We start from the raw sequence: 20,895 nt of genomic DNA, 5'->3' as shown, positions 1-20,895 counted from the left end.
TTAAATTATCCTAACTATAATTAAAAATTGCTTATTAGCATCTAAGTTAAAAATAATAATAATTCGTCATCGCGACTGACCACGCACAACCAAGACAAGCGCAGCCCATGCAACACCTCCAAAGGCATCCAAACAATATCCCAACTGAAATGCTAGTGTCGATGCCAATCTGCTGATGGAATAAAAATTTTCATTGATATCGAACGAAACGACTCAAGATTTGAATCCTTGATAACAACACAATTAAAGACTAGCAGATGATAAATCAACCAGTTATGTTTACGAAACCAGATCGACAATGAACAAAGTATCCATGAGCAAGCACCACAACGATTTAACGATGAAGATCAATTCTTTTAACAAATCAGTTCTCAATCAAGCAAGTAGATTTCATACGTGAAACGGGATGAAGCAAAGCAAGTTGCTTATTGAAGTTCCATGTTAAGTCTTCATCTCTTGTAAAGGTGCCTTAATCCTTGCCGAAATCAGCATTGTAATGAGCACTTGATTCTAGCTTCTTTGCTTCATTCAACTTCCTCACAGCCTAATCCACAATAGACAAACTTCAGCATTGTGTCACCAGATTGGATAGCTATCGGAACTTAAAACGTTTACACGGTTTCAAAAAGCATATATAGATGGTATATACTTGACCTGGTGCTCCACCATTGCATACCACATATGTTGTAGGCTGGGAGCATATCGGCCCAGTATCAGAATAGTTGCTACTTGCTACCAGTAAAGAAAATTTACCTTCATAAAGTCCTCATGAATAACATAGTCACGTTCGGCACGAATTGCTGACATACCAGCTTCTGTGCATACATTCCGAAGATCTGCTCCGTTAAAACCCTAGAAAATGGAAGTTGCCAGTGAAATTGAAATACAATTAGTGCATAAGCAACTTGTAATGGCAGGATTCAGAGTAACTATGATTTTCAAGGATGAAGAATTCTTACTTCGGCAAGTTTTACAACCGCTTCGTAATCAATGTCACCATGTTTTGCTATACCTGCAGCATGTATTTTAAGTATTTCCATCCTCGATTGTTCATTTGGTAAAGGAATCTCAATTTTTCTGTCCAACCGGCCAGGGCGAAGAAGAGCTGGATCCAGAACATCTGGCCGGTTTGTCGCCATAATCATTTTAACCTACAACCATCATGAAATGATAATGTACCTTTGAGTCCAAGTATTCTATCAGAAATTATACTAGTCATAATTTCAGATAGCTTCCACTGGAATGCTCCATATTGAAAAACAGGAATCAGCAATCTTTATTATTATAGCTAGGATTTACCTTTCCTAATTGATCAAATCCATCCAGTTGATTGAGAAGCTCCATTAATGTCCGTTGAATCTCCCGATCAGCACTGGTTCCCTCACTAAAACGACGCCCCCCAATGGCATCAATCTCATCCATGAAAATAATACAAGGCTGAAGAGGATACAAAGATTTAGAAATGTCACTGTCAAGAATTGGATAGCATTTTGTGAATGATGCAGGTTGCAGATATCTTGTGGAGAATCAGTCACTTATTGCACAAGGTTCAGCTAACAAATGTGGAAACAATAGATGATTAGGAATGCAGAAAGGAAATTTTACTTGGTGTTCACGTGCATAACCAAACATCTCCCTTATCAGCCGTGCACTTTCACCTATGTATTTGTCAATTATAGCACTTGACACGATCTACTCATGAAGATCAAGATAGTTAAAAATTTGAAGAAATAAATGAAAAATTAGAATGCGCAGCATCCTAATAAGAACCACTATATCATCCCACCTTCAGAAAGTTTGCATCTATGTTGCTAGCGATTGCTCTGGCCAGTAGTGTCTTTCCAGTACCGGGTGGACCATAGAGGAGGACTCCCTGTAATAATAGAGAGCTTTATAGACAACTAGAAGTAACAACAAATAAATAGATACAACAACAACCAAGCCTTATCCCACTAAGTGGGGTCGGCTACAACAACAAATAAATAGATAAAAGAATAAAAAAAAAATCCAATTTCTTATCTAGACAGAAGTTAGTTTAACACTGAAATGAGACCACAATGTGCAAAAAGGGTATGAAATAACAAGAATAGAGATCTCCTACAATGGTCATATTTAAATATCTTTACCAACCTTTGGAGGTTTAATCCCTACTCTGAGAAAGAGTTCCGGATTCATAAGGGGCAGTTCAATTGACTCTCTCAGTTCCCTTATCTGGTCAGATAGTCCACCAACAGCTGAGTAACTAACATTTCCAGGATCTTCATGAAGCATGTTATAGACAACAGGATCAACCTACAAATTTAATGAATGAGGCAAGGCATACAGTTCTGATGGCATTGTTATCTAGTTTCAACGAAGAAAAGGAAAAGGTACCATATTGCAAACTCATGGTGTTGTCTCAATTATCTTAACTGAAACACGAAACAAAAAATATACAACCAACCTCACGTGGAAGTGCGCGCATAATTGTTAGAGTAGTCATGTCTAGAACCACCCGTGTTCCTGATGTCAGCTTCTCTTTGTCCACTTTGCTGCGACAACCAACAACATATCTTGGTCCACTGCTTGCCTTTACAATAACTTAAAAACACAAAGGTGTCACGTAAGTTCAAATAAATCTAGACACAATAAACAAAGTAAGAGCCCACCTGAAGCAAGAAATTAATATACACAATCACGAGCTAATAGAGGATTAGAACCTCAAATGCTTATTAGCAATTTGGAGCTCAATTCAATAAAAAAGCACATCTGTTCAATACTTACGTGAATGAAGCATGGGATTCACAAACTCAATCTCTCAATTGCATTCTGAACAGGCCGAAGATTGATTCTTTTAAGTTCATGAATAAACCCTTTGATGCCATCAAAAGATTAGTTAACAAACTCATGAACATACTAGTATTGACTAATTCTGTTCCGGCTTGACTAATTCATGTAGGACTTGCATAGCAACATGCATGTAAACAGTTTGCCACAGCCATACATGCTCACCTATAAGCATAGTTTTTGAAGTTTATAATCTACATAACATCGTAGACATCATCATTTCCAGATTTATGAATGTGTTCATCCATCGATTCATGGAACATGTCTATGCAACACTTATGGATCATATTCTTACAGTATTTTTTTCCCAACAAAGTAAGCTTAAATTTGATTATAGCTATAGATCAAGCTTGTGAACAAGACAAATTCTGTTTACAATGTGTTCAAATTTGGATGAACTTCAGTGCTCAAGCTCCTTTGCATGTGCCAACTAGCCAAACTGGAGATTATTTAACTACATAAACAAGCTACATTCAAGCTGACCACAAATTGAGTAAAGTTGGAGATTCAAGCAAAATGAATTTTGTAGTTGAATAAAACAAGAGCTCAGTGATGATTTATCAAGTTGAGCACTATAAAGGTAAAACATGTTTGTTCAGTTTGTTTAGCTGACAACCACATAGATGAGAAAAAGCATCAGACAAGTGCTTTTATCTCACATCAATTACATTAGAATGAGAAATCATGTTGTGTATATGTTTCAAGAATAGAATACTATTATTGAGGCAAATAAAAAAATTCCTTTGCTGAATCTCCTTTAAGTTTAAACCTACCATGTGATTACGTTTGATTTAAACAACTGACTGAGATATGAAACCAACGGTGGAAACCAGTGTCATCTAAAAGTCAATCTAGCTTCGTTGACATCTGAACATTATCATTTAAAGTGAGTAAAACCTATATAGTTATTACTAAATTTAACTAATTTCAGCCAATTTTTTATTATTTGACAAGGTTTAAAGGCGAGAAAAGAATAGTAGAAAATAAGAATGAGATAAAGATAGAGAAGAAAGAAAAAGAACAAAAGATACATTATTTGTATATTCCATTATCCAAGGGAAACATATAAACTTGTTTTAAAAAACTAAGAAATCTACAAGTAAAATATAACATAACAAGATCTAAAAGTAGGAAATGATATGTGCCTACCAATTCCAGAAACAATGGTTCGACAAACTCAGGCTCCATCTAATTGCAACTACTTGTGTATGTTTCATATTAAGGGATAGAGCTGGTTTTAGAAGAATATTCAGAAAATCTTTCTCACTTCAAAGCAATCATTTTTTTTCACTCTTAGAGCCTACCGAATACAGGATTTCTTGTGATTGGCTGCTTTAATGCCCCATCATAATGCTTTTATTTGGCTGAATTAAGTAGATAGGTGATGTATGCAATTTGAAATGAGCAGGAGAACTATTCTCTTCCACTGAAATGCGTTATTTAAGATTCAAATGTGACCACAAAGGTGAAAGGAAAGGGCTTTTGTATTGCGTATCAAGAGATGGCAGCATTGGTATTTCCAAGCTTTTGCAACTCCCTTCTATCCTTCCTTTCTTATTCTTTTTCATGGTTGCGCAAAAATAGCATATGCGTCAAGCCTCTAGGCACAACCATAAACATAAATGTGGAGCATCAGGCTTAGACACTCGTGTATACACACACGTATCCTGTAATTTGCCATCCCCAATTTCCTTCCAGAGTTAGGCATATCCATTAATCTACATAAGCTACCAAATAATAAAAAGAATGAAGCGATACGAAGGCCAGGAATACAAATATAGAATATGCAGAAAAATATAGAAATCAAATGAATAAAGAATTGAAATATAAGACTTTTCAAGTCAATACAGATACCGTACAGATACATGTATATGATAGCACTCCGACAAAAAAGAGACAAAAGAAAACACTCGATATCAGCAACTTAAATGAAGAAGAGACAAGACAATGAAGAAGAGACAATACAATGGAGAACTAATGTATTTCTTATTGCAGATGAATGAAAAACTTGATTACAACCATAGGCTATACATGCCTTTATATAGCAGTATGAAAAAATAATCTGATCCTAAAATCATACTATGGATCCTAAAATTGTACATCTAGATTTAATCTTAGCCAATCATTTATTCAAAGCATATCCCTTGACTACGGATACTTTATCTTAATTTTTGACTTGATTTAAATAATACAACATAGTCTCCCTTAAACCAAGTCACAAATATTAGTCATCCCAATCGCCTTCTTCAACTTGAAAAAATTCTCTATCTTCATTGGTTTTGTAAAGATATCTGCAACTTGATATTCACTAGGGCAATACTCGATGTTGATTTGTTTTTCTGCAACCCATTCTCTGATTTTATGATACTTGATATCAATATGTTTGCTACGATCATGAAAGACTGGATTCTTAGATAATGCAATTGTTGACTTGTTATCAAAGAAAATTATCGTAGGGCCATCTTGCTTGTGTTATAGAAAATCTAAAATTTTTCTTAGCCAAATTGCTTGTGTAACGCAATTTGTTACCGCTATATATTCTGCTTCTGCTGTTGAAAGTGCTACCACTTGCTATTTTTTAGAAGACCAAGAAAATATAGTTGAACCAAGATGAAAAGCATATCCTGATGTACTCTTTCTAGTCTCAACATCTCCGGCTCAATCACTATCTGTATATCCAACAAGTTCCACAGTTTTGTTAGTAAAATATAAAATTCCATCATTAATTGTACCTTTGACATATCTGAGAATTCGCTTTGCTGCAGTCCAATGTGACTCCTTTGGTTTCTCCATAAACCTGCTAAGTACTCCAACTCCAAAAGAAATATCTGGTCTTGTAGCAACTAAATATCTTAGACTCCCAATCAAACTTTTATAAGTTGTAATATTCATACTCTTACCAGTTTCATCTTTGGATAACTTTATATTTTCAATCACGGGAGTAGGAACTGGTTTAGAGCACTCCATTCCAAACCTTTTTAAAATATCATAAGCATATTTCTTTTGTGAGACAAAAATCCCATCATCCATCTGAATAACTTCAAGCCCTAGGAAATAACTCATTAGGCCCATATCTGTCATTTCAAATTTACTAATCAAAGCCTCTTTGAATTCTATGATTAACTTTAAGTTGTTTCCAGTAAAAATCAGATCATCAACATAAAGGCAGACTATGAGTGTATCACCAGATTCAGTATGTTTAACATACAAGGCATGCTCATAAGGACATCTCAAAAAACCATTTTCAATAAAGTAAGAATCAATACAACTATACCATGCTCTAGGAGCTTGCTTTAAACCATATAATGCTTTCTTTAATTTGTAAACCTTATTCTCTTCCCCTTTCTTCACGTATCCTGCAGGTTGTTCAACATATATTTCTTCTTCCAAGAAGTCATTCAGAAAAATAGATTTCACATCCATTTGACACAATTTCCAATTATTTTGAACAGTAAGTGAAATAAGCATGCGCACTGTATCAAGTCTACTTACAGGAGCAAAAACTTCAAAATAATCAATACCTTCTTTTTGCTTGTAACCTTTTGCAACCAACCTCGCTTTAAAACAATCAATTTCACCATTTGACTTATACTTTGTCTTGTACACCCACTTTACTCCAACTGGTTCTTTTCTTGGAGGTAATTCAGTCAATTCCCAAGTACCATTAGTTTCAATGGCATGAATTTCCTCATCCATTGCCTTCAACCAATGAGTCTTTTTAGCAGCATCTTTAAAAGATATAGGATCACAATCTACAAAAAGAGCAAACTGAACAATTTCTTCATCAGAAAGGCCATTATCATTACTTAATACATAATCTTGCAATCGAGCTAGTAATTGGCACTCTCGTTGTGATCTCCTAGTTGGTGCTTCAGATTGTACAGGAACTTGAACATTATCTTGAGTAGACTGCTCATCCAAAAAGTCATTGGGAATATCAGGAAAAATAATTGACTTTTCTTTTTCAATAGACCAACTCCAACTACCATGTTCATCAAAAGTCACATCACGACTTATAATAACTTTCTTAGTTTCAGAATTGTATAACTTATAAGCCTTTGATGTATCACTGTAACCAATAAAAATACACTTCTCACCTTTATCATCAAGTTTCTTTCTCAACTTATCTGGTATATGTGCATATGCTAAACAACCAAAGATCTTGAGATGTTTGACAGTTGGCTTTCCACTCCAAGCTTCCTCAGGTGTCTTATCTTGAACACTTCTTGTTGGACACCTATTTAACATATAAATAGCACAAGATACAGTTTCTGCCCAGAAATGCTTAAGCAGATTTTTTGATTTCAACATACATTTTACCATGTCCATAATAGTTCTATTTTTTCTCTCAGTCACCCCATTTTGTTATGAAGTGTATCTAGCTGTCATTTGATGTTAAATACCATGCTTCTTTAAAAAATCATCACAAACAATATATTTTGTACCTCTATCTGTTCTTAAGATTTTGATTTCAAGTCCACTTTATTTTTCAACAAATAGCTTAAATTGCTTGAAAATATCACATGCTTCTGACTTTTGATGTAGAAGATAAATCCAAGTTTTTCGACTCAAATCATCAATAAAAGTAATAAAATACTTATTACCTCCAAATGATAGAACTTCCACTGTGCACAAATCTGAATGAACAAGTTCTAACTGTTTTGTGGCTCTCTATGACTTTCCTACAGGAAAAGGTTCTCTATGTTTCTTGCCAATTAAACAAGTCTCACAAACATGATTAGGCTTCATAATATCAGGCAACTCAAAAACAAGCTTCCTTCTCGCTAAATAATTTAATCCAGAAAAAGAAAGTGCCCAAACCGCATATGTCACAACCAATTATCATCCAAAATTTCAGAATTAAAGCAAGAAAGAAATTTATGTTGCATTTTCAAAGGAAATAATCGATTTTGGGACATCTTTACCTTTTCCATCAACTTCCCTTTTCCATCTGTTATAGTGCAATACTCCTAAATAATGCATATTTTATAACCCTTTTCTGATAATTGTCCCATACTTAATAAGTTTTGGTGAAGTTCAGGAACATAAAAGACATCCGATATAAAATTTTGAGAACCATCTTTCAACTGAATATAAATTTTACCTTTTTCCAAAATTGGTATTTTTGTCTTGTTTCCAAAAGTAACCTCTAACTGAATTAATTCATCTAACTCCAAGAATAGCTCTTTTCTTCCACACATATAGTTACTACATCCAATATCCAAAAACCATACGTTCTCATCTGCAGGTAAACTGTTACTAGCCAAAAGTAAGGTTTCAGCTTCATTAGAGTTCTCACCATAATTTTCAGGAAAATTTGTCTGGTTGTCACGATTGTTGAATTTCTTATATCTACAATTTGCAATTTTGTGCCCATATTTTCCACAATTATAGCAGTGAGCCAGAAACTTATTTTGTTTGACATTATCTCCACCTTTTCCTTGATTTGAGTAATTACCTCGTCCTCTTCCTCTATATCCTCCTCTTCCTCTTCCACGACCTCTATTGAATCCTCCTCCTCTTTGACTAGAGTCAATCGTATTAAGAGTAACCTGACCCTTTAAAGCTTCTTCATTTGCCGGTGTTTCCGTCTTTGCTTCGATCCTGTCAATATGACTTTCTATCATACCTTTTAATTCTGCAATTGTCAGCAGTTCAATATCATGTAATTCTTGAATTGAGGCCACCACATGATCATACTTCAACGGTATGGTTCAAAGAATCTTCTCAAATACGGCATCATCTCCAACTTTATCTCCATATAATCTCATTTTATTGACAAGATCAGTAAGACGTGAAAAATATTGCTCAATTGTTTCTATAGAGGTCATCTCACATCGATCGTATAACCTTCGTAGCGATTGCAACTTTGATTTTTGTGCTCGATCAACTCCTTTGTATGACAGTTTTAAAATGTCTCACGCCTCCTTTGTCATCTTGGCATTTGCTATCATGCCAAAAATTGAATAATCTACTCCTTGATGAATTTATCCCAGCGCAAGTTGATCCCGTCATTGAGAGTTTGCATCGACTCCTTCTGAAAGACCTGGATCAATACAACTCCAAAGATTTTGAGCTTTCAAATGTGTAGACATCATTATCTGCCAATAATTATAATCAAGCTTCCCATCTAATTTGGGACCAGACCAAACAATATTAAAATTGTTTGTCATATTTACTATTAAAAAACGAGCTACAAGGTAACCTAGCTCTGATAGCACTTTGATAGCACTCCGACGAAAAAGAGACAAAAAAAAACACTCGATATCAGCAACTTAAATAAAGAAGAGACAAGACAGTGGAGAACTAATGTATTTCTTATTGCAGATGAATGAAAAACTTGATTACAACCATAGGCTATACATGCTTTTATATAGCAGTATGAAAAATAATCTGATCCTAAAATCATACTATGGATCCTAAAATTGTGCATCTAGATTTAATCTTAGCCAATCATTTATTCAAAGCATATCCCTTGACTACAGATACTTTATCTTAATTTTTAACTTGATTTAAATAATACAACAGTATACTTATAAATACAAATATAAATATGCAGGGAAATATAGAAATGAAATGAATAAAGAATTGAAATATAAGACTTTTCAAGTCATAATAGAGAACGTACAGATACAAGTATACTTACATCGCTCCTTATCGAGTGGCCTAAGTACTTCTCCAATAATTTGCCCTACACTTTGGAGAGACTTCAGATCATCCTCAGTTTTATTGAACTCCTTCTTTGAGGCTCTCAAAGTCTCCCTCACTACATTTTGTTTCTGATAAATCGTTAGGATACAATCAAAAGGGTTTTGAATGATTATTGGTAGATGTACAAAGCATAAGCTAAATCATTACGCAAAATGAACAGAAAAGACCGATGTATCCAACAAGAAAGAACAGAAAAGAGATTCTTTAGAAAAAAGCACCGATGTATCCAACAAGAACCGCAGAATTAACTAATAAAAAAAAATTAAAATGAAGAGGGATCGTAGCAGATCGAGATACGAACGCGTCCTGAGCCTTGAATCGAGTTCCTTGTGCTGGAGGAGCTTCTTCCGGTAGTCCGCCACGGCGTTCCGCCGCCGAACAGCATCTTCTCCGCCGTCGCTCATCTCTTTCCTCCTCCGGCACGGATCGCTACTGCGTCGCTGTCGTCGTTTCTAGGTCTACCACTGTGGATTTGTAAAGGAGGTGCATATGAAGTGGACTCGAGTTGTGATAAGAGATCCATCGGCGGAAGAAATCCGACCCGGTAAGAGTATCTTCTTAATTCATGATTTTCTGGATCAAACTTTCCCGACCCCGGCGGAAGCAATCCGACCCGGTAAGGGTTTTCGCGTTGCAAGCACAACGACGGGAGGAAGCGACCTTTTCTCCTCCACCATTCTTCGCATCGCCGTAGGAAATAGACTTATTTAAATAATTCTTTTAAATATTATTTTTTAAAATATATTATTAAATTTATTAATACTTATCTTTTGAATATTGAATAGATTATTAAATTTATTAATAATTTTTATATCAACTTATCACCCTATCTTGGGTTCTTTTCAATTTTATATCAGAAAAAATTTAATTTCATATTATGATAAATTAAAAAGTAAAATAGAGATCTATAGATTTACTTTTAAAGCATAAAAATATTTTATCTGACATATTAAATGATTTGAAAATCAAAATAATTTCTTTGCATTTGGATGGAGAGGTGGTCTCAATTATATATGTCATATTATAGATCTGCAATATAAAAGTAGTTTGTACATGATTTTCTCATTCATTTTACACCTCGAGATTATAATAATGCAAATGATAAATTATTCAAAATTTAATAGATCATCACAGTAACAAAATATCATAATCGTTTTTTTCGACTCTTTAATTAAACTCGTGATTAATAACGAAAATTATTGAATATTTTTATTGTAGGACTTGTCTTAACTCTAAAAAGAGATGAAAATGTACTATTCTTGCATTATAAAAATTCCATTGTTCTGTGCACGATTCTAAAAAGAAAAAGTTAATAAGGAAGTATGAAAAAATAATAAGTAACATCAAAGTAATCAATATAAATAAAAAAAATATAGATGAATGAACTAATAAGAGGATTCAAGGATATCTATAAAGAAAAAAACATAAGAAAATAATAATATAAAAATAAGATGTTATTATGACAAAATAAATTTCTATCTTGGGAGGGATTACAACCTCCACAAATAATAAAGGTAAGAGGATTTTGGGAGGGATTACAAACAAATCCACAAATAATAAAGGTAAGAGGATTTATTGATCAATAACAAAATAGTTATAAAGATAATGTATATGAGGAACTAAACTTTGTGACACTCATAATTGAAATCGTTAGATCTATATCAATTTCTACTTTCATTATTCATTTCCAATCATCACAAATTATGAAGTAAATAATTTGGTAAGAGGATTTATTGACATCATATTTTTGAACAAAATTTTCAAATTTATAAAGATAATGTATATTTCAATTGAAAAACTATTTCATATAAATTATCGAAAGAAAAAGATCAACCTTAGAGGAAAAAGTTATTTTGAAATCGGAATGATATTATTAATCCTTTTAAAATATTAATTACTATTAGCTTTATTATTAATTTAGATAAAGATCATTAAATTTATAATTATTTATCATTGAATATTATATTAATTTAATATTATGTTAAACATTTTTCTTGCCTTTTTTATCAAGTATTGTCTGCATTGACATGAGCTTTGTTTTTTTAGCAATTACATATAATTAGTCATTTTCTCAATTAGGGTTGGATTCTTGACTGCAATGGCTTCCCGTCTGACCTCAATTTGGCAATGTGCTTAGCAAGAAAGCCATGGTCAAGAAAGAGGTCATCAATCTTGACAGATGAATGTCACATGACATTAGATTTTTACTTAATTTTGAACGTTTCTTGCGGTAATTCGTTTTTTTATTACAGCAATCGTTGGACACATAAATTTCTTCTCAATATTATTTGTGAAGGGAATCAAGGTCGCCCCTTCATATCTTCTATTTGCTGTTAAGTGTACCTTGAAAATGTAATCTTTTATAGATTTCGAATAGATTTGCTTGGATGGGAATATAGGAAGAAAGGGAAAGACACATAAAATTGCTGGAAGGGAGCCAGAGGCAAATTTTGATGAAATTACTACGATGTTCAAGTCAGAAAAAAAAAAAGAAATTCAACAGAATTGTATAAGCTAACTAAGTAGAAAAAGTATTTAGTACTCAATTCAAGTCAGATCAAAAGAAGAAATTCTGATTAATGAAGCTGTCGTTGAAAATCAAATATTCAATTTATGCTCATTAATTTAAAGATGATCGATCGATTCCATAAAAATGTGCAAAACAATGCAACTGTCCGAGAATTACTAAAAACACGCAACTGTTGCAGCAAATAGGAATTGGAAACAAAGTAACAGTTTCAATTGTACAACTTCAATACCAGTCTTAGCAAGATCTACGAAGCAAATTAGCTAGTACATCATAACAATCAATGGTCCAATATCATCATCGTCGTAGGGAATATTACAACAAGACCCAAATCACCAAACTATATAGGAAGTTGCATCATGATAAATAGGAATAGGAAAAGCGAACCACTCAGGAGAAAAGTATCACTAATTAGTTATCCGAGTTAGGTCGCAGGGCGAGATAGGGAGCTATGGTGAAGTCCTACCATCCTCCTGAAAAATGAAACTGTCCTCATCTGCAGGAATCATGCCTTCTTCCTCCTCGCCATGGCTGTTGAGAGGCAACACAGACAACTGGGCAGACCTTGGAACTGACTGCCGTGGATTGAAATCTTCATTTTTAAGTGGAGACCTTTCATGCCACTGACATGGGCTATCTGATCCATGTGGTTTTCTGCTTCTCTCATTCTGACGGTGTGATGCATTGAGTTCCACCACTGCTATGTTTCCCCCATCACTTGACTGTGATCTTTGGTCATCATGTGGCATCACTGAATGGTTTGGGTCAGACGTGCGATGAGATGCTAGTGCTGGCACTGTTATTGGGAGCGGTAAATCGACTTGTGGTTCCTGTTTACTTCCCTGGCCATAATGAACAAAGCCCCGGTTAGGACTGTGGCTAAGGCTCCTGCTTCGACCTTGGTCATGGTTTCTGATAGGGGGGCTTGCATGGCAATCTGTTGGTGACAGGCCCCTCCCTGGGAGCGGTGGACTTGCACTTGCCACCTGCCCAGCTGCCCCATGAAAACAATCAGAGCCATGGTTAGGACTGTGACTGCAACTTCTGCTTCGAATGCCGCCATGGTTCCTACAAGAAGGGTTTTCGAGCCCAGCTGCTGGTGATGGCATCCTCTTTGAGAGCGGCGAGCTCACATGTGCCAGCTCCTTAGATCCCTCAACATGAGCATCATAGCCATCATTAGGACTGTAGACGTGGTTAGGACTGTGACTGCGACTCCTGCTTGGACTGCAGCCATAGCTCCTGCCTGGAGGGCTTGCATGCCTAACAGTTGGTGATGCCATCTGATTTGAGAGTGGTGAACTCCCATGTGCTGCATCCCTAGTTCCCTCACTATAACGATCAAAGCCATGATCAGAACTGCAGCTGAGGCTCCTGCTTTGACTGTGACCACAGTTCGTACCTGGAGGGCTTGCATGCCTAGTAGTTGGTGATGGAATCAGATTTGGGAGTGCTGAACTCCCATGTGCCGCCTCCCTATTTTCCTCATCATAACAATCGAAGACATGGTCAGGACTGTGGGGGCTCCTGCTAGGAAGGCTGGCATGTCTAGCTGTGGGAGATGACATCATCTTTGGGAGTGGTGAACTTGACCGTGCAACCTCATTAGTCCCCCCACCATAATGATCATATCCACGGTTAGGACTGGGACTGCAGCTCTTGCTTGGACTGCGATCATGGTTCCTGCTGGAAGGATTTACATGCTTAGCTGTTGGTGATGGCATTCTCCTCGGAAGTGAACTTACTTGTGCGACCTCCCTTGTTCTCCCACTGTGACGATCATACCCACGGTTAGGGCTTCGACTGCGAGACCTGCTTCGACTGCGACCTTGGTTTCTACTAGGAGGGCTTGCATGCCTAGTTGTTGGTGATGGCATCCTCCTTGGGAGTTGTGAACTCACACGTGTCGACTCCTTTGTTCCCCCACTGTATCGATCAAGGACATGTTTAGGACTGTGACTGCGACTCCTGCTACCACGGCTCCTGCTAGGAGGGCTTGCAAGCCGAGCCCTCTTTAAGCTGGAATTGTTCCTCCGATCACGGCTACGACTGCGGCTGCGGCTACGAACCCGGCCCCTAGATCTGCACGTAATAAGAAACTTAGTAACTTGCAAGGTAGCACACATATATTTAGAAATCACTTGATGGAACTATATAGTTCAAATGACACGAATTAAAGTTCATAAAACCATGTTTACAAACAGTAAGAGTGTGCATGCTAGCTAGGCAGCAAATAATCAGGGAATAATGGAAATATAAGCATCACATGCTCTTGCCCAGCTTGTAGATATAAGCATCAAGAACATTTTGTTAATTTTCCTTTTGCACAAAGATGGAATATGCATCTTGGTATAACTTAATTAAGTTTTAAATTTCGGTGTCATTTACTAGGCAAGACATCCTATTGTGCTCCCACATGGAGATGTGATACCACCGTGACACATGACAACACAATGAATAGCGATGCTCTGGTAAGCTAACATGGTTGCTTCAATCAGCATCGTACCCTCTTGCCCTTTTCACATGCTCTACGGTCACATAATCTCCCTCCCCATCGTGGTAGGAAACATGAACAATTGACCTGTGCTAACATGTATCCTGTGTTGGCATAGGTCAAGAACAATTTGTAAACATTTTGGCCTGGGACCGAAGTTGGTTCCAGCACCAATGTTGTAAGCCTGTCACATTGATTTCGCAGATGTGATGTATACTCCAAGTACCTTGGACGGTATAACCTGTTTTTATGAGGATTCCACAAGCAAAGTCTAATTTACTTGATGAAATAATTGCTGGCAATATTTTTGTAACATGCTATTAAGTTGGTTGAGGCAGCTACTAGCACCATAGCCTACATCCATGCCTATGATTGCCAACATATTCACAATCTATTTCAGCAAGTAAACACTTGAGAGATTGAGTTAGTAGCAATTCTTCAGAATGTTGGGTCTTGCAGCATGAAATTTCATATCATAAAATTCTGCATATGTAAGCCTTGAAAGTGTGCATGATAACAAAATTTGAATTCCAGTAAGGCAGTATAATTGCTGTCCCACATAGTATCACTAAGTACCTGTCAAGAGGCTCGCGGTCATTGATGCCATGACTGCCAAGATAAGAATCCAATCTACTTGGAAGTGATAGCAAACCTCCCGAATTGCTTTGCCCACTAACTGAGCGGCCATTATCCCTGGCATCCGAACGGGAAGCCCAGCGTCGTGACCTGCCACCATGCCCACCACGTGAAACCATGTCTTTTAGCTCCTTTGGAACCTTCTGGTTAGCACCTTCGAGAATTTTAACAAGATCTGAAGCATATTTGGAGTCCTGTTGACAAAAAAAGGTGTAGGAGACTCCAGTTGCACCAGCCCTACCAGTTCTACCAATTCTATGAACATAGTCTTCAACTCCTGTGGGGAAGTCATAGTTTATCACCACCCTAAAGAAAATTCAAATTTGACAGGTTAATAAGAAACAAATTAAAATTTTAAAGAAACAGAAAAACTACCAGGTTAACTGACTGCTAACAAAAGTCAAGCATCCGTTACCTGATATCCTTAATGTCTAGACCGCGAGCAGCAACATCTGTGGCTACTAGTATAGGAGATCTACCCGTGCGAAATTGGCTTAAAACCCGATCCCTCTCAGCCTGAGACTTGTCACCATGAATAGCAGCAGCTTTGAACTGGCGTGCAAGTGTTCGAGATAGCTGATCACACATTCTCTTTGTGGTGCAAAATATGAGAACCTTGGAGCCTGCATCTTGATTGCGCAATATTTGCTCCACTCGGCGTTGTTTCTCCACTGGAGTAATTACTTCTACATACTGAAGTAAACACAATGAGCATATTAGTTTTACCAGAATGATCACATCAAATCAGTCAATACGAATAATACAGGGATAGAAAAAATGCATGCAGTGCACTATAGATACATGAACATAAAAAACTCGATCATGTTAAATTTATGAGGGGAGATGAGAACAAAGTTGGAATTGCAAGTCAATTAAAAGGTCTGTATTTTACTAATCTTTTGTTGTGTGTGTACCGCACAATTAATTATTGGTAAATAGCAATCCCTTGACGTGGAAAGGATATTTCCATCATGATTTTTTGAATGATCAATAAAAAACACGTGTGGAAAACAATCAACACATGTAGTCTTTGCAAACATAAACCTCCTTAAGCAATAAAAAAACCATGTATGCATAAGAGATTGCTAAGAATCAATAAATGAGGATTCAAACATTGTTTGGGCACATTTCTTTTCTGCAGTGCAAGTATGAAGAAACCAGAATACAATTTTAATGCAACATCTTGATAGACAGATCATACTTCTATAATATTAAGACATCATTTGCTATCATCCCTCATTCAATAGGTTAACTAACAACTTGATTGAATATACCAAGACATAGGAAAAGACAAATCCCTGCAATTCGAAATAAATTTATTTTCTTCTAGAAACACAAGACGAACCCTTTAGTAACAAACAAATACAAATTTCAGTTTTTAAAGTGAAACTCACTAGATTCAATACCTGTGTGATAGAAGTGTTTGCAACAAGCTCATCTGTACTGCCAATGTTGACCTGAACAGGATGAACCAGTAAATCTGCAGCAATTTTTCGGACTTCTTTGGGCCAGGTAGCAGTGAACATAAGTGTTTGGCGACGATGGGGTACTTCTTTCACGATTTTTCGAATTTGTGGCTCAAAACCCATATCCAGCATTCTATCAGCCTCATCAAGAACTAAATATGAAACCTGACGGAGACTCACTCTTTTCATCTCCAAAATGTCATTTAATCTTCCTGGAGTTGCAACAATAATGTCCACTCCTCGATCAAGATCCCTCAACTGGGGCCCTTTAGGTGCTCCTCCATACAAACACTTTAGCAACAACAAAAATGCACATTAAAAAAAAAATCTAAAGACAGGAGATTGTATTTGAATAAGCATATTGGTTCGTCTAGAAGAAGATATATGAACAAACCGTGCTTAGAATTCTTGATGATCTGCCAAACTTTAAAGCTTCTTCCTGTATCTGTGTTGCCAATTCCCTTGTCGGTGCCAGTATTAACATTGTAGGACCTAGTTTACAGTTGTTTCGAAGGCGCTTGAGGTGCATGAACCCAGGAAAAAGATATCCTAATGTTTTTCCAGATCCTGTTTTTGCAATAGCCACTATATCACGACTCTGTAATGCAATTGGCCATGACTGAGCCTGAATTGGAGTTGGAGCAGAAAAACCAGCATGGTATACCTGGAAACAAAAACCATCAAGTCCCATAAGATTTATTGGCACACAACTAACTAAATACAAAATTTACTGAGCATATTTTTGCAAGTTAAATTGAGAACTAAGCTTATGCCAGAAGTGCATCCTTGAAATGCAAACTGTTGCTTGATAGATGCAAACTGAAGCAAGAGAAAGGGAAGTATAGCCTTTGCACCAAGGGTAGAAGCTTAGATAATCGCTGCAGAACCAACTGATGTACAAGAGACTCAGAAGTCCCTTTCCAGTTGGTACCTGCTCACAGATGCAAGCGGTACTGAACAAAAGGCCTTCTTTTTTGTTGGACTCAAGTAGCAGCACAAAACAAATCGAGGCAGGTAGCTCAAGTCATGAGCTAGTTGCTCGGAGAGCCTATTCAAACATTGCAACTGCTTGCAAATGCGAAGCTGGAGCAGAAAGGACCTTGGATTCTGAAGACCTGAGTGGCATCCTGCACCATATCACCATAGGCAGGCCCACCCACGAATCAGTAAGTGGGTCAGCCCTTCCCAGATTCAGCCCTCCATAATGGGCCCTCCAGCTATATAGCAGCTACCCATTAAGAGGGCGGCACAGCGTACGACATTAGCTCCGCCCTGGAGCAAATATCGCACCTGCGGCAAAGTACAGAAGGGAAAGAAGACAGAAGAGGCATGAGCATCTAGATAAACCAAATCAACAGCAATTGCAAATTTCATGCAGAGCACGAGTAAGAAATACAGCGCAACAAACTTACACATATTTTATGTACAAATGTGTGTGCAAAATCAGATAATAAAGAAAAGGACAACTACCTCTTCCAAAATCTCGGGTGGGAAACCTGCAGATTCAAATGTCATGAATGGTGCAGGCACATCTTCTCCCTGTGCAAAATTACCAATGCTAAATAGAATTAGTAATGAGCTAAAAGATAACATTGTTATAGCGATAAAAGATAGTTTAGACATCAAAATAACTTGGATGCACTATGAGAAGATAACAGGACCATTTTATACTTATGGCACAAGTCTGACCAAGCAGGGCACATGACAAATAATTACACAGATGATCCATTTGAAATGATATTTTAACGATCATCAACAATCCAATGTCATGAGTGAAGTTACAAAGCTAGTAGTTTTACTTGATATTGTTCAATAAGCTATGCTCCAATGAGTAGCCATCTAAGAATATTTTATCTCATTCTTCCCTCCAGATAATAAAGTAACCAAAAAAGCTAGGTCTGTTAGATGAGTGCCACCATTAGCACAGAATCATAACATTATAAAAATAAGATTAAAAGTTTCACAGCAAAATTCCCCTCTATAAACTTCTAGAATAAGCACATGTTCTGGGAAATCTCCAAAAACCTTATCCTTTTGTGAATAAAATCTAGGCAGGTTAGATATGCAAAAGCTTAGTTGTTTGGAGACAGATACATAATTGAACATTCTCGATAATAACTTGTTGACAACAAAATACTTTCAAGAAGAATAGTGATTCACACTTGGATGCCAGGGCAAACATACCGTCACAATTATTTCATTTTGACGACGATAAGCCTCTACAGGTGTGGAAGAAGCCCTTCCGACATTGACAGATGATCCTTGGCCTCCAGTTGAGATCTTCGCTTCTCTTTTCTCCTTTGTGCTCTGTCCGTTCCTGCTTCTGACATTTCCATCCTAAATCACAAAAAAAAGGAAAAAAAAAATTTGTTAACGCATAATTTAGGATAGCGAAGGTGAGAATAAATAATCCATTTGAACAGTGTTCTCCCACGGATCAAAAATAATGTTTCGCCTGAGCTTTTATAAAAGGAAATAAGGAAACAGTTATTTCATACAGCGTGAAGAAGCCAAACCTGGTGGTTCCTCGAACGATCATGGCGATCATCATCCTCGTGACGATGACGGCGATCATCTGGATGATGACGGCTTCGATCAGCTTGGACCGCGGAAGAGCTGACCGCGATCACAGAAGCGGATTTGGGAGGAAGGAGCGGAGGGGGCGGAGGCAAGAGTGGAGGAGGCGGAGGGAGCTCATCGGATGGGCGTTCGTACTGGGTGACGTTGGTGTCCGGGTTCCAATAGTAAAGGTAGCCGGTGCTTCCGTCCACCAGCGCCCGCCAAGGTTTGGGCAGAGTCGGGTCATCCGGAGCGTACCGCGGCCGGCTCGATGTGCTTCCGCCGGCCATAGAGTACGGATCAAATCCAAGCCCCCTCACCGCTGCAATCAACTCGCTGTTCCTCGGGAGGATTAGGAAACCCTAGCCCAAGGAAGACGCCTCTTCTCAATCCGAAGCAACCGAGGCGTTCGGTCCGGTAGATGGGGGCAGATCTGGCTCCGGCAGAGGACCGAGGACCCTTCGAGATCGGTGGCGAAGCGCAGCGACCGATCTGATTCGCCCCGAAAGGGTTTCGATGCGAATGTGCACTCGTTCTTTCCTCCTTCCGCGTTTTTATTTGCCGACTTGCTGTTCTGTCTTCGGGGAGGTATTAATGCCCCCAAAAATTATTTCTATGGTACGGTAAAATTTAAAGAGAAAAAGAAAACTTAAAATAGGCTTTTGGTAGTTGAATATTCAAACAAAATATTAAAAGGAAAAAAAATTAAAAAGACCCCCTAATTATTAAAAGAGTACTTTTTAAAAATAAAATAAAATAATGTATTATATTTCTCATCTAAAATATAACAAAATTATTATATATAAAAAAAATTATCAATTTTATCAAAATTATTTAAATATGCTTCAACCTGTTTTAAAAAATTATAATATTATTGTTATAACATTGTAATAGATAATTAATGACTATAATAATTATTTAATTACTGTTATACTATTATAGCAATAATTTAATCGTTGCTAAATAATTTTAAATAAATTTTTAAAGAATATTTTATTATAAAATATTCTCTGTATATATTTTTTTATCGAATAAAATTGATTTACTTTTGCACGTTGTAGTTACAAACAAGCTACCATTTTCATTATAAAAATGTGATAAGATATCTTTTTAAATTTTTTTTAAAAAAAATTGATTTCTTAATTATATGAACACGCACTGCGTATTTAAAAAAAAAATCAAAACATCACTCTATCATCTATTTTTCATCATAAAAATATTTTATGCTAGCTACGTTAGTACTGCTATAATAAGATATATAAATAATAATAATTTAATATAATTTAATATATATATATATATAATATAAATACTTTTATATTTAAAAAATTACTAATTTCATTAAATTGTAACAACTAATTAATAGTCACTATAACATTGTAGCTCAGTACTAAATTATTAAATGCTATAATAATATTAAATTATTTTTTATCATGTAAAAATGATTTTGATTAAATTTAAATCATTTTAATCATTTTGATAAAAAAATTATATAGAAATCTTCTATGTATAAATTTTTTAATCAAATTAAATTAATTTATTTTTAAATATTATAATAGTCTACATTAATATTAGAATAAAAGTATTTTCGATATAAAAAATATAATATGGTAGCTCACCTTTGACTTTTAAAGCACCTTTTGACTAATTCTAAAAAGTACGGATGCCTTTTTAAT

The 20,895-nt window shown here is 36.3% G+C and overlaps 2 protein-coding genes across 2 annotated transcripts; both read right to left on the bottom strand.

Annotated features, from left to right (window-relative positions):
• Positions 1 to 258: 258 nt before the first annotated feature.
• Positions 259 to 10,006, bottom strand: LOC141814997 (26S proteasome regulatory subunit S10B homolog B). Its single transcript, XM_074702955.1, has 10 exons — positions 9,839 to 10,006; positions 9,473 to 9,592; positions 2,444 to 2,580; positions 2,131 to 2,292; positions 1,787 to 1,873; positions 1,606 to 1,692; positions 1,300 to 1,437; positions 960 to 1,151; positions 754 to 852; positions 259 to 544 (listed from the first exon to the last, which is right to left on the bottom strand). The coding sequence occupies exons 1-10, from the start codon at positions 9,939 to 9,941 to the stop codon at positions 470 to 472; spliced, it is 1,200 nt and encodes a 399-aa protein (XP_074559056.1). The 5' UTR covers positions 9,942 to 10,006; the 3' UTR covers positions 259 to 469.
• A 2,233-nt stretch (positions 10,007 to 12,239) lies between these two features.
• Positions 12,240 to 19,793, bottom strand: LOC141814344 (DEAD-box ATP-dependent RNA helicase 14-like). The gene is made up of 8 exons (XM_074702289.1): positions 19,177 to 19,793; positions 18,845 to 18,997; positions 18,131 to 18,199; positions 17,055 to 17,324; positions 16,601 to 16,951; positions 15,610 to 15,887; positions 15,135 to 15,500; positions 12,240 to 14,146 (listed from the first exon to the last, which is right to left on the bottom strand). Exons 1-8 carry the CDS (start codon positions 19,507 to 19,509, stop codon positions 12,514 to 12,516), a joined length of 3,453 nt encoding a protein of 1,150 aa, XP_074558390.1. The 5' UTR covers positions 19,510 to 19,793; the 3' UTR covers positions 12,240 to 12,513.
• Between the last annotated feature and the right edge of the window lie 1,102 nt (positions 19,794 to 20,895).

This window comes from Curcuma longa, chromosome 21 (genome assembly GCF_044706935.1).
Source record: "Curcuma longa cultivar G26 ecotype Majalengka, Jawa Barat chromosome 21, ITB_CL_G26_1.1, whole genome shotgun sequence".
NCBI lineage: Eukaryota > Viridiplantae > Streptophyta > Magnoliopsida > Zingiberales > Zingiberaceae > Curcuma > Curcuma longa.
This window is presented reverse-complemented; position numbering and strand designations above follow the sequence as displayed.